This window comes from Lithobates pipiens, unplaced genomic scaffold, assembly GCF_037356315.1.
Source record: "Lithobates pipiens isolate NorthernLeopardFrog02 unplaced genomic scaffold, aLitPip1_a1.2 Scaffold_18, whole genome shotgun sequence".
Lineage (NCBI taxonomy): Eukaryota > Metazoa > Chordata > Amphibia > Anura > Ranidae > Lithobates > Lithobates pipiens.
Window position 1 is genome coordinate 86,685,340 of NW_027507758.1, and position 26,734 is coordinate 86,712,073.

The 26,734-nt window shown below is 44.1% G+C and overlaps 1 protein-coding gene across 2 annotated transcripts in view; it reads left to right on the forward strand.

The window, feature by feature from the left end:
- Positions 1-26,734, forward strand: part of LOC143987273 (17-beta-hydroxysteroid dehydrogenase type 6-like) — an 87,476-nt gene that overhangs the window by 22,790 nt on the left and 37,952 nt on the right. The window contains exon 2 of one of the 2 annotated variants that reach the window (XM_077485889.1): positions 12,351-12,503. The exons of the other annotated variant lie outside the window; for it this stretch is intronic. Within the exon in view, the coding sequence (XP_077342015.1) occupies positions 12,351-12,503 (153 nt within the window). The remainder of the gene's footprint in view (positions 1-12,350; positions 12,504-26,734) is intronic. 2 annotated transcript variants of the gene reach the window in all.

The window sequence follows — 26,734 nt, forward strand, 5'->3', positions numbered from 1 at the left end:
GCGCTGAACCAAACATATAAAAAGTGCAAACTTGTGAGTGAAATTAATCAAACCAAAAAATAAGTGAAAAAAGTCCACATAGAGTTAAATGAAACATCAAATGTCCAACTAGACATGTAGATGAATACACAGGGTGTCACACAGCCCCGGGAGTCATCAGACTGTGGGCGTCTTCAAAGTAAACATCAAGGTTCATATACGCTTACCAGAGATGTTGGACTCGACTATCATAAGACAATGAGTCAATCGAGCATGCATGTACCCACGGGACCGGTCAGTGAAGACTGTATGTCCGATGTCAGGAAATTCCAGGATTGGTCTTACTCCAACTTCACATGGTATCAACCATGGATATAATGAATACTGCAGGCGGTACCAGGACAGGAACTCCAGTAAGGGAGGGTATTGGAATCAGATGGCGAAGCTCAACAGCACTTACATTGTTACACATAAAAAGGAAAAAAAGGGTGGGCTTCGATAGTGCAGGTCAAAAGACGGATTTTAATAGGTAAAAATCAATGTACAAAAAATGTGTAAAAACGTATATAAAAACAATCACATGTGATAAAAGCAATATGGGGAGTAGAGTACCTCTCTTGATGCGTTTCATCCAAAATGGACTTCTACTGGGGCATCTCCCCCAGTAACCCAGGATGCCCCAGTAGAAGTCCGTTTTGGATGAAACGCGTCAGCCAGGTACACTCTGATTAATTCTCTCCTTGCCCGGTCCATGAATTTTGGTGTGCGGCCATGTCACGTATCTGGTGTGACCAGAGCTGTGTGGACAGCAACAGAGGAAAAAACACAGATAAGGTGAAAATATATAATTTATTAAGATAAGTGAATAAATACAACTGCCAATATACTATAATGTGCAACCAAACAACCACCAACAGAAACCCACAAATAGTAACAGACATATACAAGTAAAGGGGAATACCAGAATCATAAACAGGGCCAGGCCAGGGTCGACAATGAGGGATCAGCAGCTGGGGAAGGAAGACAAATAGGACAAGGAGAGGATGGATGGGTCACAGGAGGGACGGATCAGGTACGAGGCTCAGGGTTCAGGAAACGGACAGGAACAGGAACAGGGTCAGGGCACAAGGAAGATACCAAGGCAAGGCATCAGTGTGTCTGCCGGGTACTTATAAACACCTCCTGCAATTACTCAGGTGACGCCTAATTGCAGGAGATTAAGTCAGCCCCACACTTCCAGCAACCACCCGCTGTTGGGCGCCAGTACTGCGGTCCAAGGATCATATAATACTGTTAACAGGGGAAGGCTCCCCATGCAGTTCCAGACTGCCAGGAGACACCTGCTGGTGGACCACAGTACTGCACGCCAAATGTCAGACAGTATCATCAGCGGGTGGAACCTTTTCTGACAGGCCGTCTCTTGGTAGGTTTGCTGTTGTGCCATGTTCTTTCCATTTGGTTATGATTGATGAACCCCAGGAGTACCATTAAATCTAAGATTTGGATATTTTTTTTTTTATAACCTAATCCTGACTTGTATTTCCAACAACATTGTCCTTTACTTGTTTGGAGAGTTCCTTGGTCTACATGGCAGTGTTTGGTTAGTGGTGCCTCTTGCTTAGGTGTTGCAGCCTCTCGGGCCTTTCAAAAAGGCGTGTATATGTAATGACAGATCATGTGACACTTAGATTGCACACGGGTGGAGATCATTTCACTAATTATGTGACTTCTGAAGGTAATTGGTTGCACCAGAGATTTTTATGGACTTCATAACAAAAGGGGTGAATACATACGCACATGCCAATTATCAGTTTTTTATTTCTGAAAAATAGTTTTATGTATATATTTTTCTAATTTTACTTCACCAACTTGGACTATTTTGTTCTGATCGATCACATATAATTCAGATTAAAAAAAGATTGAACTAAAGGCTGTAATGTAACAAAATAGGTAAAAAGCCAAGGGGGTGAATACTTTTGCAAGGCACTGTATATACAGTATCTCACAAAAGTGAGAATACCCCTCACATTTTTGTAAATATTTTGTTATATCTTTTCATGTGACAGCACTGAAGAAATTACAATTTGCTACAATGTAAAGTAGTGAGTGTGCAGCTTGTATAATGCCGCGTACACACGATCAGACTATCCGGCGGACTTAGTCTGGTGGACAAACCGCCGTAAAGTCCGCCGGACTGTCTGAACGAGCAGACCTGCCCACACAGGGGACTTTTCTGGCGGACTAGAGGATGCTGGGACTGTGACATCATAATGGCCGGGGACATCACCCGGCGATGTCCCTATATAAGTTGCTGTGTGCCTGTCATTGTGGCCAGAGACGGCGACGAGGCAACAGCTCAAGAAGAGAAGAACAGAAGGTGGTGAAGACAGATAGAAGACCGGTCCACCGCTTGTAAAAGAGCTAGAAGAAGGCGCGGAGGCCCGGGGAAAAGGTGCTTTGGGGTGGGGGGGAGCACGGCCCCCCTTCCCCAAAGCACCCCCCAATGTTGAGGGCACGCGGCCTGGTACTGCTCAGGAGGGGGGCGCTCGCTCGTCCCCATCCCCTTTCCTGACCGGCCGGGTTGCGTGCTCGGATAAGGGTCTGATATGGACCTAGGGGGGACCCCATGTCGTTTTTTCGGCGTAGGGCTTCCCCTTTAAGTCCATACCAGGTGCCAGGTCCAGAGACGCTTCATTCGCTGGTCCCGGCTACCTGGAGCCGCGCTCAAAATGAACGGACTTTTCTCTGTGCGGGAAAAGTCTGGTCATTTCAAAAGGACGGCGGACTAGCACACATACGGCTGTATTGTCCGCCGGACTGCGAGTCTGGTGGACATATTTTGGTGCAAAACTACTTTCTTAGTCTGCTGGACTTTTGGGTAAAAAAAAGTCCGCCGGAGCCCACACACGGGGGGATTGTCCGGCGGACTTGAGTCCACCGGACTTTTCCACCGGATTGTTTGATCGTGTGTACGTGGCATTACAGTGTAAATTTGCTGTCCCCTCAAAATAACTCAACACACAGCCATTGATGTTAAAAAAAAAAAGGCAGAAAAAACCTCGCCCTACCCCACTCTTCTTATCTCAGTGCTATGGAGTAGCTTCAGCACAGGTAATATTATGTACAGAAACTAAATGAAGATATATCTCAATCGGCAGCCACTTAAAAAAAAGTCATACATATAATCAATAAATGAATGATTCAAAACTATTAGTCAGTAGCAAATAAACATCAAAGCGGCGCTCCCATCAGTTAACAAAAAACTGACTGGCTAGTATATGGTCACTACCATATATGAAAAAAAAGGTTATAACAGATAGACAAGTAGATGGTTGTGAGATGACAGTCTCTAGTGGACACAGATGGAATTTGTAGCTGATAAATGATGAGTGCACATTTCACCAAAAATCCTCCACCGCATGCTCAACACACACCAGGGGTTTAAATTCACCAAAACCAAATGGTTATCGTGCCTCAATCGGCATCCTGCAGATCCGGGTATTTTTATAGAAACCTCCGAAATCCAGGCACATAGCAAAAGAGACTCTACATACTCTAATTCCGTTTAACCATTTATTAAATAACTCGATAATAGTTCAAATTTCCATGACACTGTGAAGGTTCAGAAGTGATCATATAGCTCTATGTCGGTATTAAATGAGCTTTGAGTAGATCACTCTTCCTAAAAGCCAAAAGAATCAAGTGTGGTTTGCTGGAGATGGGAATGAGCTCGACGTTCGGCACTTCCTCCTTCCACTTGGCTCTCTAGGTCCTGGAACGCACAGCGTCAATGGCGTAATTTCTGGTCACTGTAAGATCATGCCCTAACGTGTTTCGTCATCATGACTTTGTCAAAGGGCGTGGTATTACGGCGCAGCATCCCGGTATTTACCCATAGAGTATGTAATTGGGATTAACCACTTGTGTACCTCCTACCACTAATTTATACGGTGCACAGCAGTGGCGGTTACACAACACTGTAATGTGTTAATGTAATAATCTCAATCAGATACTGTTACGGAAATAAATCACGTCTAAGACCGTCCTCGAGAATCAAGATAACATTTATTGCATATGCAAGAGAAATTAATTTCATTACATGTTCATGCAGTCATCGGTCATTTCTGAGGAAAATATTGTAGTACGTGTCTTTTTTATAGGCCCTGGACAGCCCCCTTTCCTGTTAGAAAAAATGTCCAGTCGCATGTATTCAACTTTATTCTGAACACAACAGGAAAGAGGGAAGTATCCCTCAGACTTTTACGTTCACAGTTGTTATAGAGGATACTGACTTGGAATACTCCCTAAGCCATTTGCAAACAGGATGTTTCAAATAATGCAAGTCTAAGCATATTATAGTTAAAGTGGATGTAAACCCAAGGTCATGCTTTCTAAACTACTGCCATAGAGGTTGTCTATAAGGATATACATGCCTCCTGCATGTATCTTTACCTGTCAAATGTCTCCCCTCTGTCTGTTATGAGACCCGAAAAACTGCATATTCTGTGAGTGGGTCTGTTGTCTGGAGCTCGGTGGGTGGAGCCGTGATGTCAGTAGACTCCCCGCCCATCTCTACACTCCCCTTGTCAATATGTGTTTTCCCCTGTGTATTTCTTACACTGAACTTCAATGATCTCTAACATCCAGTGAAAAGACAGGAAAGTAACCACATGACTTCAGCATGCCCAATCATGCTGAGGTGTTGAACATCCAATTCTGGCAGAGTAGCACAAGAAAGGAATGGGAGGGAATTAAAAAATAAATCATGTCTCTTAGGCTAGTGCACGAGATATGTAAATCACCTGTCACTCACAGCAAGGGGGAGGATTTGACGTTTTTCTCTGTTTGTCAAGATTTATCTCACTGAACAATAAAAGAGCTGGATTAACTCCAATTTGTGGCAAGACTGGGCTCAAATGATAGGAAATCTTATCCTCTACATTATGACAAAAAAAAAAAATTCGGGTTTACATCCACTTTAAGGCTATATAAAAATAAGGCCATATTCATATCAAATGACGTTTTCATAGATTGACATTTAAAGTATAATTTCTCTAACAGATACCAACCGACATTAAGTCCTAGACCAATACAATCTTAACTTATAACCTGTCTTGGCTAATATATAAAAACAACATTTATAGTTAAAAAATCACAATTAATATAACATGTTTACCTGATTGCAGCAATCTCAATACTCATTATGGATCTCAATAACATTCCTAAATTCATTAATAAGATGTCAGAGAGTTAAATATATATATATATATATATATATATATATATATATATATATATATATATATATATATACAGTGGTGTGAAAAAGTGTTTGCCCCCTTCCTCATTTCCTGTTCCTTTGCATGTTTGTCACACTTAAGTGTTTCGGAACATCAAACCAATTTAAACAATAGTCAAGGACAACACAAGTAAACACAAAATGCAATTTGTAAATGAAGGTGTTTATTATTAAAGGTGAAAAAAAATCCAAACCATCATAGCCCTGTGTGAAAAAGTGATTGCCCCCCTTGTTAAAACATACTATAACTGTGGTTGTCCACACCTGAGTTCAATTTCTCTAGCCACACCCAGGCCTGATTATTGCCACACCTGTTCACAATCAAGGCATCACTTAAATAGGAGCTGCTTGACACAGTAAGGTCCACCAGAAGATCCTTAAAAGCTACACATCATGCCGAGACCCAAAGAAATTCAGGAACAATTGAGAAAGAAAGTAATTGAGATCTATCAGTCTGGAAAGGGTTATAAAGCCATTTCCAAAGCTTTGGGAATCCAGCGAACCACAGTGAGAGCCATTATCCACAAATGGCGAAGACATGGAACAGTGGTGAACCTTCCCAGGAGTGGCCGGCCGCCCATAATTACCCCAAGAGCGCAGCGACGACTCATCCAAGAGGTCACAAAAGACCCCACAACAACGTCCAAGGAACTGCAGGCCTCAATTGCCTCAGTTAAGGTCAGCGTTCATGCCTCCACCATCAGGAAAAGACTGGGCAAAAATGGCCTGCATGGCAGAGTTCCAAGGAGAAAACCACTGCTGAGCAAAAAGAACATCAAAGCTCGTCTCAATTTCTCCACAACACATCTTGATGATCCCCAAGACTTCTGGGACAACATTCTGTGGACCGATGAGACAAAAGTGGAACTCTTTGGAAGGTGTGTGTCCAAGTATATATGGCGTAGAAGGAACACTGCATTTCAGAAAAAGAACATTATACCAACAGTAAAATATGGTGGTGGTAGTGTGATGGTCTTGGGCTGTTCTGCTGCTTCAGGACCTGGAAGACTTGCCGTGATAAAAGGAACTATGAATTCTGCTGTCTACCAAGAGATCCTGAAGGAGAATGTCCGACCATCTGTTCGTGTACTCAAGCTGAAACGAACTTGGGTTCTGCAGCAGGACAATGATCCTAAACACACCAGCAAGTCCACCACCGAATGGCTGAAGAAAAACAAAATGAAGACTTTGGAGTGGCCTAGCCAAAGTCCTGACCTGAATCCTATTGAGATGTTGTGGTATGACCTTAAAAAGGCCGTTCATGCTCGAAAACCCTCTAATGTAACTGAATTAGGACAATTCTGCAAAGATGAGTGGGCCAAAATTCCTCCAGGACGCTGTAAAAGCCTCATTGCACATTATCGCAAACGCTTGGTTGTAGTTGTTGCTGCTAAGGGTGGCCCAACCAGTTATTAGGTTTAGGGGGCAATCACTTTTTCACACAGGGCCATGATGGTTTGGATTTTTTTTCACCTTTAATAATAAACACCTTCATTTACAAATTGCATTTTGTGTTTACTTGTGTTCTCCTTGACTATTGTTTAAATTGGTTTGATGTTCCGAAACACTTAAGTGTGACAAACATGCAAAGGAACAGGAAATGAGGAAGGGGGCAAACACTTTTTCACACCACTGTATATATATATATATATATATATATATATATATATATATATATATATATAAAAATATAAAGTGCCTTGCGAAAGTATTCAGCCCCCTTGAACTTTTCAACCTTTTGCCACATTTCAGGCTTCAAACATAAAGATATGAAATTTAAATTTTTTGTGAAGAATCACCAACAAGTGGGACACAATTGTGAAGTGGAACGAAATCTATTGGATATTTTAAACTTTTTTAGCAAATAAAAAACTGAAAAGTGGTGCGTGCAAAATTATTCGGCCCCTTTACTTTCAGTGCAGCAAACTCACTCCAGAAGTTCAGCGAGGATCTCTGAATGATCCAATGTTGTCCTAAATGACTGATGGTGATAAATAGAATCCACCTGTCAAGTCTCTGTATAAATGCACCTGCTCTGTGATAGTCTCAGGGTTCTGTTGAAAGAGCAGAGAGCATCATGAAGACCAAGGAACACACCAGGCAGGTCCGTAATACTGTTGTGGAGAAGTTTAAAGCCGGATTTGGATACAAAAAGATTTCCCAAGCTTTAAACATCCCAAGGAGCACTGTGCAAGCGATCATTTTGAAATGGAAGGAGTATCAGACCACTGCAAATCTACCAAGACCTGGCCGTCCCTCTAAACTTTCAGCTCAGACAAGGAGAAGACTGATCAGAGATGCAGCCAAGAGGCCCATGATCACTCTGGATGAACTGCAGAGAACTACAGCTGAGGTGGGAGAGTCTGTCCATAGGACAACAATCAGTCGTACACTGCACAAATCTGGCCTTTATGGAAGAGTGGCAAGAAGAAAGCCTTTTCTCAAAGATATCCATAAAAAGTCTTGTCTAAAGTTTGCCACAAGCCACCTGGGAGACACACCAAACTTGTGGAAGAAAGTGCTCTGGTCAGATGAAACCAAAATCGAACTTTTTGCCCACAATGCAAAACGATATGTTTGGCGTAAAAGCAATACAGCTCATCACCCTCAACATACCATCCCCACTGTCAAACATGGTGGTGGCAGCATCATGGTTTGGGCCTGCTTTTCTTCAGCAGGGAAGATGGTTAAAATTGAGGGGAAGGTGGATGCAGCCAAATACAGGACCATTCTGGATGAAAACTTGTTGGAGTCTGCAAAAGACCTGAAACTGGGATGGAGATTTATCTTCCAACAAGACAATGATCCCAAACATACAGCAAAATCTACAAAGGAATGGTTCACAAATAAACGTATTATTCAGGTGTTAGAATGGCCAAGTCAAAGTCCAGACCTGAATCCAATCGAGAATCTGTGGAAACAGCTGAAAACTGCTGTTCACAAACGCTCTCCATCCAACCTCACTGAGCTCGAGCTGTTTTGCAAGGAAGAATGGGCAAGAATTTCAGTCTCTCCATGTGCAAAACTAATAGAGACATACCCCAAGCGACTTGCAGCTGTAATCACAGCAAAAGGTGGCTCTACAAAGTATTTAACGCAAGGGGGCCGAATAATTTTGCATGCCCCACTTTTCATTTTTTTATTAGTTAAAGTTTCAAAAATCCAATAGATTTCGTACCACTTCACAATTGTGTCCCACTTGTTGGTGATTCTTCACAAAAAATAAAATGTTTATATCTTTATGTTTGAAGCCTGAAATGTGGCAAAAGGTTGAAAAGTTCAAGGGGGCCGAATACTTTCGCAAGGCACTGTACATACTAATGCAAATATAAAATCAGAAAATGTAATTAAACATGTCTAAAAACACATGAGGATGTTTTGATGGTAGGTGTATTACTGCAACAATGGTTGGGACTGACATCGCACTGACTGTTTCTGCTTACAATGTTCATGTAAAAATTTAGTGGCTGATAAATTAGGCAGATAGCTCGCTAACAGTTAATTCAGAAGTTTACACAACTCTTTAGGAATGTCTGTGTAATTGTTCAAACACTGTAATGGTTCATAAGACACACCCAGCTCCTTGGCATGAGTGAGAGCTGGGTGTCTTTTTGCTGGTAAATATAAAGTTTGTTTTTCTTAGTCTATTGCCCATAAGTTACCAATAGTTTCCCAGAATTGATAGAGCTTTTTTGCTGCAACAACATGATAATGAGAGGGGAAATGGCTAATTGGGCCCAATGTGGACATTTTCTTTCGGGGGTGTACTCACTTTTGTTGCTAGCAGTTTAGGCATTAACCACCTCAATACAGTGCACTTACACCCCTTTCCTGCCCAGACCAATTTTCAGCTCTCACAGTTTGACAATTACTCATGTGACTCATTACTCATGCAACACTGTACCCATATGAAACTCGCTTCCTTTTTTTTCGCACAAATAGAGCTTTCCTTTGATGGTATTTAATCACTAGTGGGTTTTTTATTTTTTGTGCTATAAAAAAAAACGTAAATTTTGTGGAAAAAATGCATTTTTCTTTGTCACTGTCATAAAATTTTCATAAATTTTGGCCAAACTTTATACTGCTACATATCTTTGGTAAAAATAACTCAAATTAGTGTATATTATTTGGTCTTTGTGAAAGTTATAGAGTCTAAAAACTATGGTGCCAATCGCTGAAAATTGATCACATCTGATCAGACCTTCAGTACATCAGGTGAATCTCATTTATTGAGTTGAGACACTAACAAGTCAGCAAAGTACAACTACCCCCCAAATTACCCCCTTTTAAAAAGTAGACATTCCAAGGTATTAAGAAAGTAGCATAGTGAGTTTTTTAAAGTTGTAATTCTTTCCACAATTCTTTGCAAAATGAAGATTTTTTTTTTTTTTTTTTTTACAAAATTGTCATATCAGATTATTTCTCACACACAGCATATGCATTAAACAAATTACACCCCAAAATACATTCTGCTACTCCTCCCGAGAATGGCAATACCACATGTGTGAGATTTTTACACAGCATGGCCACATACAAAGGACCAACATTGAAGTAGCACCTTCAGGCGCTCTACGAGCACAAATGACACATCTCATTTCTCAACCACCTATTACAATTTTGAAGGTCCTGAAGCACCAAGACAATGGAATTGCACACAAAATGACCCCACTTTGCAAAGCAAACACTCCAAAGCATAATCTATGAGGCATAATGAGTCTTTTGAACAGTTCATTTTTTTTTACAGAAGTTTTTGGAAAATATGGGAAAAAAAAGGAAAACGCTTTTTTTTTTTTTTACACAAAGATGTCAATTTCTAAGATATTTCTAACACAAAGCATGTATATAGCAAAAATTACACCCCAAAATACATTATGCTACTCTTACCGAGTATGGCGATACCACATGTGCGAGACTTTTGCACAGCCTGGCCACATACAGAGGCCCAACATTGAAGTAGTACCTTCAGGCATTCTAGGAGCATAAATTACACATCTCATTTCATTCCTACCTATTACAATTTTGAAGGTCCTTGAGCACCAGCCCAGTAGAATTACTCACAAAATGACCCCATTTTGGCAAACAAACACCCCAACATATATTCTGTGAGGCATGGGCTGCAAATAGGTACTCAGGTTCTCTGATGGGCTGGAGACAGGTACTCAGGTAACTTGATAAGCTGCAGACAGGTACTCAGGAAACTTGATGAGCTGCAGACAGGTACTCGGGTAACTTGATAAGCTGCAGACAGGTACTCATGTACTCTGATGGGCTGGTGACATGTACTCGATTATTCTGATGGGCTGGTGACAGGTACTCTGGTACACTGATGGGCTGGTGACAGGTACTCGGGTAATCTGATGGCCTGGTGACAGGTAATCAGGTACTCTAATGGGCTACAGATGGGTACTCGGGTACTCTGATGGGCTGGTGACTGGTATTCGGGTATTCTGAAGGGCAGTGACAGGTACTCGGGTACTCGGGTACTCAGATGAACTGTGACAGGTTCTCAGGTACTCATATGGACTGTGACAAGTACTCAGATGGACTATGACAGATACTTCGGTACTCAGATGAACTGTGACAGGTACTTTGGGTGATGACAGGTCCTCTTTATTGGTGGGGGGGGGGCAATCAGTGACATTTATTGATCGTCTGTGAACGGATCACAGCCGATCCCTTGGTAAACAGCCACCGGCCAATGGCTGTTTACCAGTGTCGGTGATGAGCAGTGTTCCCGGGAGCATGCTGCCACCGACGTCCACATGCAGCGAGCTCAAGATGGCGCGCATGCGCCGTGCAAAGTGGGGCAGTACCACCTGTGATCGACCGTGACTTCATCATGGCCAATTACGTGGTAAACAGCCATGCCCAATGGCTGTGCACCCCCCTTGGTGGTGAGCAGTGTCTCCGTGAAGCCACGCCGCCTGGGTGTCATATGACGGCAGACGGGTGGCAAGCGGTTAATGGCTGTGTGTAGAGTTATTTTGAGTGGACAGCAAATTTACACTGTTATACAAGCTGTACACTCCCTACTTTACATTGTAGCAGTGTCAATTCTTCAGTGTTGTCACATGAAAAGATATAATAAAATATTTACAATGATGTGTGTGAGGGGTGTACTCACTTTTGTGAGATACTGTATCTATATGTATGTGTTATATATAACACTATAAATGAGTAAGAGACAAAATGTATGCAAAACATACACTGCGCTGCACCCGTGGGGTACCTGTGCTTTGCCATAGACCCCTATTGCATTGGATAATTTTTGGTGCGTTTTCTGAAAGCACCATATAGCAGTCTCAGTAAACAGTTCTTCAAATTGAGGTCACTGTAGAAGACAGGGATAAGCTCACTCTTTACTGAAAGAAATAAAGTTCAACCTTTGCATAGCAACCTCTGCTATTTTTAGTATACTTGCTTTAAAACTGTGGCATAATTTGGTTCTAGATGGATCCATTGGATTTTAAAATAAATGTCTGTATGTATTTCTAACAGCTCAAAATATAACTAAATAAATGTGTAGACTGTTGATCCTGGGCATCAAATTGCCATGAGATCAGGATTCAGGAATAAACACTTTTTTTTCTTGAAGAATCAACTGAAGGTTTAGATCTCTGAGAATTATTATAATATATATATATATATATATATATATATATATAAAATTATATAGATTTATAGCCCTGTATCTTCTCTAGCTATGTAGTACACACACAGCTTATTCCTGGGTATCCGTTGCTCCAGAGGCATGTGCGCTGCAGAGGGCAGATATCTTCACAATTTCCATGACATCAGTGTAATACTCTCTCAGCTCTCTTTGCAGTATCCATGTCACCAGCAACAGTTGCATTTCAGCACATATACCCATTTCCCATTATCCATGCCATCAAAATGCCTCTGTTACATGCAGTGCCCCGTGACTCTCGAATAAAGGTAGAGCCTCATCCTTCTCTGTTGTAATCAAATTTATTCCATGTCTGCCTTTATTAAATTTGCTGAATGATTTGAAATTATATATACTGGAATTTGGTTTTATTTTATGGAAATAAAATAATTTATTTTCTTTTAGGACTGTGGGGTATTGTTAATAATGCTGGCATAAGCAAGTGGGGACATTTTGACTGGCACACAATTGAAGAGTATCGGCGAATTCTAGATATCAACCTACTTGGAAGCATTAGGATCACACTTGCTTTTTCACCGCTGATACAGAAAAGTAAAGGTGAGATATGGTTGTGTTCCTTGCTGTTTTTAGGCTAGGCATCTGGGGGCTTGTACCACACATACAATGGCAAGCATTCAGAGGTATCTTTGGTTTATATGGCACATATTTTGGCCAGTGCCAAGGGTGACGGGAGTCCCCCCTTCCTTTACAGCTTATCCACATAGACATATTGTGAGAAACCATAAATCAGACCAAGGCAGGAGTACAGTTAAATCACACTTGTTTAATAATAGAATTAAATAGAACAAACATAGTCAAAACATAGCCAAAGTTCGGTAACCAGAATGGATAGTCAGACAAGCCAGAAAGTCAGGAAGCCAGGGAACAGTGTAGTGGAACAGCAAGCAGGATCTGGAGCCAAAAGGAATGTCAGCCAAGCAAGTCTTTAACAGGAAAGCAGGAGATAGTCTCTGTGATGTTGACCAAGGCGAAGGCAGAGATCATCTGGGCTGGATGGCTTAAGTAGGACTTGACGAGCAGGATATCATCAGCAGGCCAGTCACTGTGGAGAGATAGGAGCTGGCAATTAGCCGACAGCTGAGCGGCCAGCTCAGAGAATGAAGGGTTGAGCCCAGCCCTGACACATACATCCCATAATACTTTGCTCACAAGGCAGACACAAACAATAGAACAATGTAATACAGCCACACCCCAAACGACCCAGAAAACAGTCCACAACAGTATGAGACAATATACAATATATTATATATATATATATATCTATATATATCTATATCTCACACACACAAAACATTCCAGTGTGGTTGTACAGTGAGTCTGACTAGTACAGATCCGACTGGGGTTCTCAGTCACCCTGTGCCCCGAATGGACACATAGGAGGGGCCATGGCAGCTGGACCAGGAGCTCACAGTGCTCTCCAAGGTAAGCTGGGGTCCACAAGCCTCCCATCCAAAGTGACTCCCGTCACACCCAGGTTTTGGGACTGCAAAATCCTTGACCTATTTGCTAACAGAGAGACTACTTCATAAAAAGTTTGCTATTAATAAAACAACTTTAAGCGGTAGTAAACTCCGCTTTGTGATTTTTTTTACCTACAGGTAGGGATGAGCTGAACACCCCCCTGGTTCGGTACGCACCAGAACTTTCGAAACGGACTGAAAATTCATGCGAACTTTAGAACCCCATTGAAGTCTATGGGACTCGAACGTTCGAAATAAAAAGGGCTAATATGCAAGATATTGTCCTAAAAAGGGTTTAGGGACCTGGCTCCTGCCCCAGGCCGTTTTTTCGGGAGCACTGATTTTAATGACGATTAAAGTGAAAAAAAAGTGAAATATTCCTTTAAATATCATGCCTGGGGGGTGTCTATAGAATGCCTGTGAAGTGGCACGTGTTTCCCGTGTTTAGAACAGTCCCTCACAAAATGACATTTAACAGTAAAAAAGTCATTTAAAACTGCTTGCGGTTTTAATGTAATATCTGGTTCCGGCAATATGGATGAAAATCATTGAGAAAAATGGCATAGGTAGCCTCCCCTGCCCATTACCAGCCCCTTTGGGTCTTGTGTGGATATTAAGGGGAACCCCGTACCCATATTAAAAAAAGGAAAGGCGTGGGGCCCCCAGACCCTATATACTCAGAACAGTATACAGGCAGTGTAAACAAGACAGGGACTGTGTAGGTTTGTTGTGTTAAGTAGAATCTGTTTGTAATTTTGAACTGGTACATTTTTAAAGTGTAGCTCCAGTCAAAAATTCTCCTTTTAAGCTTTTTGGAAAACATAGAGAAGGGTTATCACCCCTGTATAATTTGTTTTGCCGTCCGTCTTTTTTCATCTCACTTCCTGTTGTCTCCTTCCGTTTGCAAGTAGGATATGTTTGTAAGTTGGATGTTTGAAAGTAGGGGCCTGTCCTATATGCTCAGCAGAAATGGGGGCCTAAGGTGTTGGTGTTGCCACAACACTGTAAGCCCTCAAAGTGACTCTTGGTAGGCGCTGGAGAGCCCTGCTGTGAACAATTATATCAAGAATTGTAATTACATGCCATTGTTGAACAGTGGTAGAAAAATAGGGCCTTTGGTGGTTGTGGTGGTGGTAGTGGTGCTGGTGCCACAACACTGTAAGTCCTCACAGTTACTCTCGGTGGGCGCAGGAACGGGGCCCTGCTGCGAAATATTATATCAAGAATTGTAATTACATGCCCCTGTTAAACAGTTTCTGAAAAATTGGGCCTTAGGCACTGCTTGCTGGTGCCACAACACTGCAACCTCTCCCAGATACTCTAGTTGGAGTGCAGGAATGAGCCCTGATGCAAAGCATTGCATCAAAAATTGTAATTACATGCCCCTGTTAAACAGGGGCTGAAAAATTGGGCCTTAGGCACTGGTCCTGGTGCCACGACACTGCAACTTCTCCCAGATACTCTAGTTGGAGTGCAGGAATGAGCCCTGCTGCAAAGCATTGCATCAAAAATTGTAATTGCACGCCCTTGTTAAACAGGGGCTGAAAAATTGGGCTGGTGGCATCACCCAGAACCAAAAATGTTCTTCCAAGATATCAGCGGAGGAGGAAGAGGATAGACAGTCAACATAACAGGACAGTCACTCCGCATCAGAGTAGGCAGTCTTGAAGGGATGTGATATTTTAAAAAAAATGATTCGGTTACATCAGCTTCAGGTGCTTGGTAGCTGGTGGTGATCCAAGACTGATTCATCTTTATGAAGGTCAGTCGATCAAACGAGTCGGTGGACAGGCGCACCTTGTGATTGGTTACAAAGCCACCAGCAGCACTGAAGGTGTGTTCCGAAAGAACGCTGGATGCAGGACAGGCCAGTAGCTCAATTGCATATTGTGCAAGCTCTGGCCAGTGATCCATCCTTAAGACCCAGTAAGCCAGAGGATTTTCAGTGGGAAAGGTGTCCACGTCTGACCTTGCCCCTAGGTCTTCCTGCACCATGTAAATCAGACGTTGGCGATGGTTGCTGGAACCGATCATACCTTGGGGCTGCGGACTAAAAAATTTTCTGAACGCATTGGTCAGACGGCCACCTTCTCCACTGCTCCTTCTGACCGATGCCTCAGTAACACGCTGTCCAGGACCAGGAGTTTGTAACCTCCCAGTCTCTGGGAACGCGTTGAACAGACCTTTCTGCAAGGCCTCCCGGAGATGTCTCATCCTGTGCTCCCTCTTTGCGATGGCAAGATAAGGTCGGCAACCTTACCCTTGTACCGTGGATCAAGGAGAGTGGCCAGCCAGTAATGGTCCCTCTCCTTGATCTGAAGAATACGAGGATCCTTCCACAGGCTTTGCAGGATCAGGGAGGCCATGCAGCATAGGTTAGCTGAGGCATTCAGTCCGGAGTCCTCTGGGTCACTAAGGACAACATGATCCGCAGCTACCTCCTCCCAGCCACGTACAAGTCCATGGGTTTCTTGGGACTGTAAATCATCCCTACAAGACTGCTGCTGCTGCTGATGCTGAGTGCCAGCCTCCACCTCCATGCTGACACAATCATCCTCCTCCTCCTCCTCCTCCTCCTCCTCCTCCTCTTCCTGTGTGATGGGTGGGACAGCAGGAACACTGTCTGGCTAAAGGGGGCCTTGAGAGGCAAGGAAGTCCTCCTCTTCCTGCCTCTGCTCTGCCTCAAGTGCCCTATCCATTATTCCACGCAGCGTATGCTCCAACAGGTGGACAAGAGGTACAGTATCACTGATGCATGCACTGTCACTGCTCAGCATCCTTGTGGCCTCCTCAAATGGTGACAGGACAGTGCATGCATCCCTGATCATGCCCCACTGGCGTGGTGAGAAAAAAAAACGAGCTCCCCTGACCCTGTCCTGGTGCCGTAGTCGCACAGGTACTCATTGATGGCCCTCTGCTGCGTGTGTAGCCGCTGGAGCATGGCCAATGTTGAGTTCCACCTGGTGGGCATGTCCCATATAAGGCGGTTCTTGGGCAGGTTCAACTCCTTTTGGAGATCAGCCAGCCGAGCACAGGCATTAAATGATCAGCAGAAATGCACACAGACTTTCCTGGCCTGCTTCAGGACATCCTGTAAGCCCAGGTACCTTCCCAAGAACCGCTGCACCACCAGGTTAAGGACGTGAGCCACACAGGGCACATGGGTCAGTTGTCCCTTTCGGAGGGCGGAGCGGAGGTTGGTGCCATTGTCGCAAACCACCATTCCTGGCTTAAGCTGGCATGGCGTCAACCACCTCTCGGCCTGCCCCTGCAGAGCTGACAAAATATCTGCCCCAGTGTGGCTCCTGTCCCCCAAACAAACCAGCGCAAGCACGGCATGGCATCGTTTTGCCTGCGTACTTGCGTAGCCCCTGGAACGCCTACGGAGCAACGCTGGTTCTGAGGACAGAGCACTGGAAGAGGCCATGGAGGAAGAAGAAGAGGGGGTGGAGGAGAGAGGTGTGTCACAACCAGTAGTAGCATTTTGGAGGAGTGGTGGCGGAACAACCTCCAACACTACTGCACCTTGTCCTGCATCCTTCCCAGCTGCCAGAAGAGTGACCCAATGGGCCGTGAAAGACAGGCAAGTCCCTGTCCACGCCTGCTGGACCATGAGTCAGCGGTAATATGCACCTTACCACTGCCCGCCCTGTCCAGCGAGGCAAGAACATTGCCTTCCACATGCCGGTAGAGAGCCGGAATCGCATTCCGTGAGAAAAAGTGGCGTTTGGGGACCTGCCACTGAGGAACCGCACATTATACAAACTCACGGAAGGGGGTCGAGTCTACCAACTGAAAAGGCAGCAGTTGAAGTGCTAGCAATTTAGCCAAGCTAGCATTCAACCGCTGGGCATGTGGATGGCTGGGAGTGAACTTCTTTCGACGGTCCAGCAGCTGGGGCAGGGAAATTTGCCTGCTGTAATCGGACGTGGGTGTACAGCTAGCAGAGTGCCCGGAAGCACTTGGCTGTGACACACCTAATTCTATACCTTCATTCCTCTCAGAGCGGATTTCAGAGAGGACTGAAGGTCTAGTGGGGTTGGAGATCCCAGCTGATGAGCAAGGAGAGGTCCACTTTGTTCTTTGGTGTGGGTCTTTGAGGTAAGTTTGCCAACGAGCTGCATGGCAGGTCAACATATGTCTGGTCAAGCATGTGGTGCCCAAGCGGCTGATGTTTTGGTCACGCGAGACGCTTGAGACATATGTTACAAATAGCAGCGGTGCGATCTGATGCACTCGTCTGAAAAAAGCCCACACCAAAAAACGTTTAGAATAACGCGCAGAGGCAGCGCCCTGCACAGGCGGAGCTTTGCGGTGGTATTCAGTCGGTGTGCTGCCCCTAAGCTGGCCCCCGGAGGGCATCCTGCCTCATTGAACATGTGCCTCCTCCTCCTCCTCTCTCCTACCAGGCACCCACGTGGAGTCAGTGCCCTCATCATCCCCTTCCTCTTCATCGCTGGAACAAACCTGGCAGTATGCTGCAGCTTGTGGAACATGACTGCTAGATTGCTGTCCTTCTTGAACATCCCCTCTCTCTGCACTCACGCTACTGCCTTCCTCTAGCTGAGTATCATCATCAGAGCCTACAAAAGACTGGGCATCCTCCTGGAGCATGTACCCAACACTGTGCTCAAACAGTTCGGGGGAGTCCTCAGGAGGACGTGGTGGGTCTAGGGAAGTAGTCACCGATGATGACATTGAGATGAGGGAAGAGGATGCATTGGCAGCTGCTTTGCTAGTACCCTGGGCCTGGGTGAGAGAGGATGAGGAGGATGAAGAGGGTTGGTCATATACTCTACCAAGTCTTCGGCATGATGCGGCTCAACACGTCCAGCTGCCGAAAATAAGGACAAGCGTGTCCCATGGCCACGTGCTGATGACGATGCACCGCGTCCACGACCAGCACTGTTGTCTCTAGACACAGAGCCTGCTTGCCCTCTTTTATTGGCTCGTGCCTGTCTGCCTCTCCTTGTTGGCCTTCCAGACATGGTAATGGCCTGCAGGGAGATGGGAAAACCAGCAATTGGGTAGTGTACAGTATATTGTGCTGGAGGCACAAAACACCCACTAACTCCTGCAGATGCCTTTATTATAGAACACCAGCAATAAAGGGCAGATACAGGTGTATACTGTGCTGTGCTGGAGGCACACAACACCAACTAACTCCTGCAGATGGCTCAATTAGAGAAAAGCAATATAGGTAGCTACAGGTGTATACTGCGCTGGAGGCACACAACACCCACTAACTCCTGCAGATGGCTCAATTAGAGAAAAGCAATATAGGTAGCTACAGGTGTATACTGCGCTGGAGGCACACAACACCCACTAACTCCTGCAGATGGCTCAATTAGAGAAGAGCAATATAGGTAGCTACAGGTGTATACTGCGCTGGAGGCACACAACACCAACTAACTCCTGCAAATGGCAGATGGCTCAATTAGAAAACCGCAGCAAAGGGTAGATAAAGGTGTATTCTGCGGTGCAGGCACACAGACACCACCCAGTCACCCACTAACTCCTGCAGATGGCAGATGGAAGATGGCTCAATTAGAGAACAGCAATAAAGGGTAGATACAGGTGTATTCTATGGTACAGGCACACAGACAACTCCCAGTCGCCCACTAACTCCTGCAGATGGCTCAATTAGAGAACAGCAACAAAGAGTAGATACAGGTGTATTCTGCGGTGCAGGCACACAGACAACACCCAGTTACCCACTAACTCCTGCAGATGGCTCAATTAGAGAACAACAATGAAGGGTAGATACAGGTGTATTCTGCGGTGCAGGCACACAGACAACACCCAGTCACCCACTAACCCCTGCAGATGGCAGATGGCTCAATTAGAGAACAGCAACAAAGAGTAGATACAGGTGTATTCTGCAGTGCAGGCACACAGACAACACCCAGTCACCCACTAACTCCGGCAGATGGCAGATGGCTCAATTAGAGAACACTCAGAACAGCAATGCTGGGTAGATACAGATGTATTGTGCGGTGAAGGCACACAGACAACATCCACTAACTCCTGCAGACGGCGGAACACGCCGGTGGCCTTATATAGTGTGGGGTGTGTACTACACAGCCGGAGCTATAATTGGCCACAATCATCCTGCCTGTGGCCAATCATGGCTCTCCTCGCTACCGGTGCTTTGATTGGCCAAGCATGCGGGGTCACAGTGCATGCTTGGCCAATCATGAGCCTGCAATGCACTGTGATGACGCAGTGCATTGTGGGCTGTGAGCACCACGCGAATTTGGTGTGAACAGCCCACAGAGTTCTGGCTTCGCCCGAACGGGCAAACAGCCGGTGTTTGAGACGAACGTGCGTTCGACTCGAACACCAAGCTCATCCCTACCTACAGGTAGGCCTATAAAAAGGCTTACCTCTAGGTAAAATGAATATCCCCTAAACATGGACCGTTTAGGAGATATTCACTCTGGTTGCAGCCAGTTACGTTACTGGCACATGCTCTCTGAAGTTTCGGCACATCTTGCCGGACCATCAGAGCTTTGTGTTGGAACTGAGAGACGTCACCGCGGCTCCAGCCAATCAAATAGCCAGAGTGCACAAACCCAAAAGAAAGACTGAGGAAAGATGTCAAGCCCTCTCAGCGGTGACAGCCCGCTGATGGTAGGCTTTGTTACAGGGTAAGTAATTCATAATGTACTAGTATGCGTTGCATACAGGCACATTAAACAATTACCTTACAGGTGTTTTTTTTTCCTTTTAAACAGCTGCGGTTTACTACCACTCTGTTGCAGTGGATTTGCACAGAGCAGCCGATCCTCCCCTTCTAGGGACTCTCTTCTGTGCTCCTGGCCCCTCCCTCCTGTCAAGTGCCCCCACAGTAAGCGGCTTGCTATGGGGGTACCTGAGCCGAGCCATAGCTCCCTGTGTCCATTCTGACACAGAGCACCGCCCCCGTCCCCTCTCTCTCCTGATTTTTTGACTGACTTTGACAGCAGCTGAAGCCAATGGCGCCGCGTCTCAGCCAATCAGGAGGAATGTTTTGGATGGCTAAGGCACTCGTGGACATTGCTGGAGAGAGATGGGCTCAGATGAGTATTAGGGGGTGCTGGAGGGCCACTGCTGCACACAGAAGTTTTTTTTTTATCTTAATGCATAGAATGCAATAAGATAAAAAAAACTTTCTGCCTTTTACAACCCCTTTAAGGTGAGCAGCCTGTTATTCCGCACTTAAAGTGATTTTAAAGTCTATTTTTTTTTAAGTAAAAAAATAACAAGCCTGTTATACTTACCTGCCCTCTGCAGTGGTTTTGCACGGAGCAGCAAAGATCCTCCTCTTCTTGTGCCCCCCCCCCCGATGGCTCTCCTGGCCCCTTCCTCATGCAGAGTGTCCCCATAGCAAGCAGCTTGCAATAGGGGCAGCCGAACTGAGCCGCCGCTCTGTGTGTCCATTCAGACATGGAAACATGGCCCACCCACCCCATTTTTCTCCTCATTGGCTAACTGACTTTGATTGACAGCAGCGGGAGCTAATGGCACTATGCTGTTGTCTCAGCCAATGAGCAGGGGAGTCCCAGGTAGCCGAGACACACTTGCAACATCACTGGATCTAGATGTGGCTCAGGTAAATAATAGGGGGGGCTAAGTGGGGCTGCTGCACACAAGGTTTTTTTTTACCCTAAGGGGTTGTAAACCCTCATGTTTCTTCACCTTAATGCATCCTATGTCATCCCTGTTGTGATTAAAATGGTATTTCTATATACCTGACAAAGACCAGATAGGTATAATTAGGGCAATTACCACACTTACGAAACCCTTAGCACTGCAGACTAAGGAGACAGCATTTTGCTGAACACAAGAAGACATGAGTCAAGATTATTGTTCAGGGGTTGTCTGGTTTATTCTGGGCGGGTCTACAATTTATATGCACCATTATCAGCCAATCATTGCATAGAACATGGGTGTGGTTAATACAGAGGTGTACATTACATATCATTACATATCATTAATTTTGTCATCTGCTTTCATGAGTCACAGTCATGAATCTTGTGGCCCAGACATATTGTGACACAATTTCTTTATTTAGACAGTACAAAATAAAACTGCTTATGCAAGCTATATTTTCTTATATGTATGCTTTATAGGAAAACCGCTAAAGTCTGTAAATACAGAGTTTAAACTAACTAATAGGTTAACCCAAGTTAATCTAAAGCCCCGTACACACGAGAGGACTTATGTCCGACAGACTTCCGAAGGAGTTCCGTCAGGGTTCTGCTGGAATTCCGACGGAGTTCTGACAGACTTTTCGGCTGAGCGGACTTGGCCACACACGATCACACTAAACTCCGACGGATTCGAACGTGATGACATACGACTCGGCTCGAATAAGGAAGTTCATAGCCAGTAGCCAATAGCTGCCCTAGCGTCGGTTTTAGTCCGTCAGACTAGCACACACACGAGCGGATTTTTCGAAGGGGACCGGGTCCGGCGGAGTTCCTTCGGAAAAATTTGAAGCATGTTCCATATTCTAAAGTCCTTCAGACTTTGGCGAGTCAAAAGTCCGTTGCAGCCCCCACACGATCGGATAGTCTGATGGACTCAGTCCTTCGGACTTTGGATGTTGAAAAGTCCGCTCGTGTGTACGCGGCATTATATGAACTTATAAAGATGGAGTCACTCTGGTTCAGCCATATCACAACAATCCCCTCTTTAAGCCATGAAATCATGTACATGACTTACTTCTTCTCATTGTGCCATACTCATCCCGGTGACCATGGTAAAAGTTAAGATATATTCTATTAGCTGCAGCTGGGTCAGAAAGGTCAAGTACCTTGGAAAATCATGCACATAAACTTGAAACATATAAGGCATATAGGCATATAAAAGTAATACCATAAGCAAAATCAGTTCAACAAACTCTATGTATCCCTAATCCAGGATTAATCCAGGATTCAGCATTGAGACCAAACCCCCCATGTTACCCAGGGGGCTCCCAAGCAATTATTTTGCTTTTTCATCATGTCAATACCCCCTTAGGCTCCTGAGAGGAATCATGCCCAGGTCATGTTCTTTTCCATAAACAATGACCCAGCATAACGGTGTTTGAGGGGGCATCCAGGATGAACACCAGCCTTGAGCAAGTGACGTTCCTCACTGTCCCCGAGAATCACCACTATCGGAACCAATGAGGCCAAGTAACACCATCCCTTGGAATCATTCAGAATCCATGGATGGTATGTTCTTCCACAACAAATGTACATGCTGTTGCCCAAGGCCGGTGGCTGTCTGCTTAAGGACCTGTTGGGCACCCTCAGAGAATCCTGCAAAGGCAAGCTGTGAAAGTAGCTTGGCCATCTCAGTATGGGGGTCAGAGGTATACATGAAGTGTGATGTAGGGCACGATCTAAGGTGTCAAACACTGTGGAGTTCCTGTAGACTCTGAATACACATCCCCTCTATGTCCAATGAGTGTGTTATTAGTGTTGTTATCGGGTGGGCCACATATAACCTTAAGGCTCCCCCCAGAACACAGAGGCTGGTAGATGACATGTGAACCAATACATATATAATACAGTGCCTATGCCAGCATCCCTTCAAACAGTATATACACTGAAATGGTCTAGCATGTCCTGGGCACACTACAACAACAATCCCAATATGCGCCCTGACCCTCACCCGGACCACCTTCTAAGCATGCAAAAATAGAAAACAACAAACATGTAATCTCAGCTGCATAGCAATTGTCCACCGTTTATTAGAGTGGGCGATTAGCTTTCTAGGGATAACTAAAAGCCGCTCGATTGTTATCGTGGAGGAGCGGGAGGGGACAGACTGGCACGAAGCCAGAAACTGCTTTGTTCCAGTCTCCTGGATGTAAATACGGAAGCAACGTCACAACGTCAGTTCCTGTTTAATCGGCTGTCAATGCATTTTAACCACTTTCAGACCGGACCATTTTGCTGGTCAATGACCAGAGGTCTTTTTACAATTTGGCACTGTGCTGCTTTAACTGGTAATTGTGCGGTCATGCAATGTTGTACCCAAACAAAATTTGCGTCCTTTTTTTCCCACAAATAGAGCTTTCTTTTAAAGGTATTTGACTGACTCTGCGATTTTTATTTTTTTGCGATATAAACATAAAAAGACCGTAAATTTTGAAAAAAAATGATATTTTCTACTTTTTGTTATTAGAAAAATCCAATAAACTCAATTTTAGTCATACATTTAGGCCAAAATGTATTCAGCCACATGTCTTTGGTAAAAAAAAAAGTCAATAACTGTATATTTATTGGTTTGCGCAAAAGTTGTCACATCTACAAACTAGGGTACATTTTCTGGAATTTACGCAGCTTTTAGTTTATGACTGCCTATCTCATTTCTTGAGGTGCTAAAATGGCAGGGCAGTACAAAACCCCCCCAAATGACCCCATTTTGGAAAGTAGACACCCTAAGGAAATTGATAAGAGGCATGTTGAGCCCATTGAATATTTTATTTTTTGCCTCAAGCGATTGAATAATGACAAAAAATATATATTATTTTTTTTTTTACACAAAGTTGTCACTAAATGATATATTGCTCACACATGCCATGGTTATATGTGGAATTGTACCCCAAAATACATTCTGCAGCTTCTCCTGAGTACGGGGATACCACATGTGGTCGACTTTTTGGAAGCCTAGCCGTGTACGGGGCCCCGAAAGCCAAGCACCGCCTTCAGGATTTCTAAGGGCATACATTTGTAATTTCACTCCTCACTACCTATCACAGTTTTGAAGGCCATAAAATGCCAAGATGGCACAAAACCCCCACAAATGACCCCATTTTGGAAAGTAGACACCCCAAGCTATTTACTGAGAGGCATGTTGAGTCCATGGAATGTTTTATATTTTGCCACAAGTTGCGGGAAAATTACAAACTTTATTAATTTTTCACAAAGTTGTCACTAAATGATATATTGCTCACGCATGCCATGGGCATATGTGAAATGACACCCCAAAATAAATTCTGCTGCTTCTCCTGAGTACGGGGATACTACATGTGTAGGATTTTTTGGGAGCCTAGCTGCATACGGGGCCCCGAAAGCCAAGAACCGCCTTCAGGCTTTCTAAGGGTGTAAATTTTAGATTTCACTCCTCACTACCTATTACAGTTTTGAAGGCCATGAAATGCCAAGATGGCACAAAACCCCCACAAATGACCCCATTTTGGAAAGTAGACACCCCAAGCTATTTGCCGAGAGGCATGGTGAGTATTTTGCAGCTCTCATTTGTTTTTGAAAATGAAGAAAAAAAAAATAATGTATATTTTTTTTTCTTTTTTTCAATTTTCAAAACTTTGTGACAAAAATGAAGGTCTGCAAAATACTCACCATACCTCTTGGCAAATAGCTTGGGGTGTCTCCTTTCCAAAATGGGGTCACTTGGGGGGATTTTGTGCTATCTGGGCATTCCATGGCCTCTGAAACTGTGATAGGCAGTGAGGAATGAAATCAAAAATTTACACCCTTAGAAAGCCTGAAGGTGGTGCTTGGATTTTGGGGTACCGTACGCGGTTAGGCTCCCAAAAGGTCTCACACTTGTGGTATCCCCGTACTCAGGAGAAGCAACAGAATGTATTTTGGGGTGTAATTTCACATATAACCATGGCATGTTTGAGCAACATATCATTTAATGACAACTTTGTGCAAAAAAAAATAATAATAATAATGTCTTTTTTCCGCAACTTTTGTCAAAATATAAAATATTCCATGGACTCGACATGCCTGTCAGCAAATAGCTTGGGGTGTCTACTTTCTAAAATGGGGTCATTTGGGGGGGTTTTGAACTGTCCTGGCATTTTATGCACAACATTTAGAAGCTTATGTCACACATCACCCACTCTTCTAACCACTTGAAGAAAAAGCCCTTTCTGACACTTTTTGTTTACATGAAAAAATATTTTTTTTTGCAAGAAAATTACTTTGAACCCCCAAACATGAAGTGTTTTTTTTAAAGCAAAAGCCCTACAGATTAAAATGGTGGGTGTTTCATTTTTTTTTTTCACACGGTATTTGCGCAGCGATTTTTCAAACGCATTTTTTGGGGAAAAAACACACTTTTTTTTATTTTAATGCACTAAAAATCACTATATTGCCCAAATGTTTGATGAAATAAAAAATATGATCTTAGGCCGAGTACATGGATACCAAACACGACATGCTTTAAAATTGCGCAGAAACGTGCAGCGGCGACAAACTACGTACATTTTTAAAAGCCTTTAAATGCCTTTACAGGTGACCACTTTAGATTTACGGAGGAGGTCTACTGCTAAAATTAGTACCCTCGATCTGACCTTTGTGGTGATACCTCACATGCATGGTGCAATTGCTGTTTACATATGACACTAGACCAACGCTTGCATTCGACGTTGCACCTTAGCAGGGGGGGACAGGGGTGTTTTGTTTTTTTTGTTTTTTTTATTATTATTTATTTTGCTTTTTTATTTTATTTTTAAACTGTTCCTTTCATTTATATATATTTTTTTTATGATTTTTATTGTTATCTCAGGGAATGTAAATATCCCCTATGATTGCAATAGATAGTGACAGGTACTCTTTTTTTGAAAAAATTAGGGTCTATCAGACCCTAGATCTCTCCTCTGTCCTCAAAGCATCTGACCACACCTAGATCGGTGTGATAAAATGCTTTCCCAATTTCCCAATGGCGAAGTTTACATCCCGCAAAATCTAAGTCATGAAATGCTCGTAGCTTCTGGTTTCTTAGGCCATAGAGATGATTGGAGCCATTCTGGTCTCTGATCAGCTCTATGGTCAGCTGGCGGAACCACCGGCTGCATTCTCAGGTTCCCTGTTGGGACAGGAGAGCCTGAGAAAACCATGGAAGATGGTGCGGGGGGGGGGGGGGACATTCCCTCCCACTGCTTGTAAAAGTAGTCTAGAGGCTAATTAGCCACTAGGATTGCTTTTACATAAAAGCCGACCGCTGGCTGAAAAGAATGATACCAAGATGATGCCTAAACCTGCAGGCATCATTCTGGTATAAGCACTCAAAGTCCAGCAACATACCAGTATGTTGCTGGAACTGGTTGGGCATATATTGTATTTTTTTTTTCATGCAGCCTGTGGGCTGAACGAAAAAAAAATATTGATCGTGGGTATGCCTACCATTAGAATACCTCCCTTCATCCACCCACTTCTAATGGTGGGCATACATGCACCATTTATATATGCCGAAGCATGGGGGCATCCTCCCGCAAAAGGTAGGAGCAGATCGCTCCTCCACCCCTTATGCCCCCATGCTTCGGCATATACGCTCTTTTTTAACTGTGGTGGTGAAACC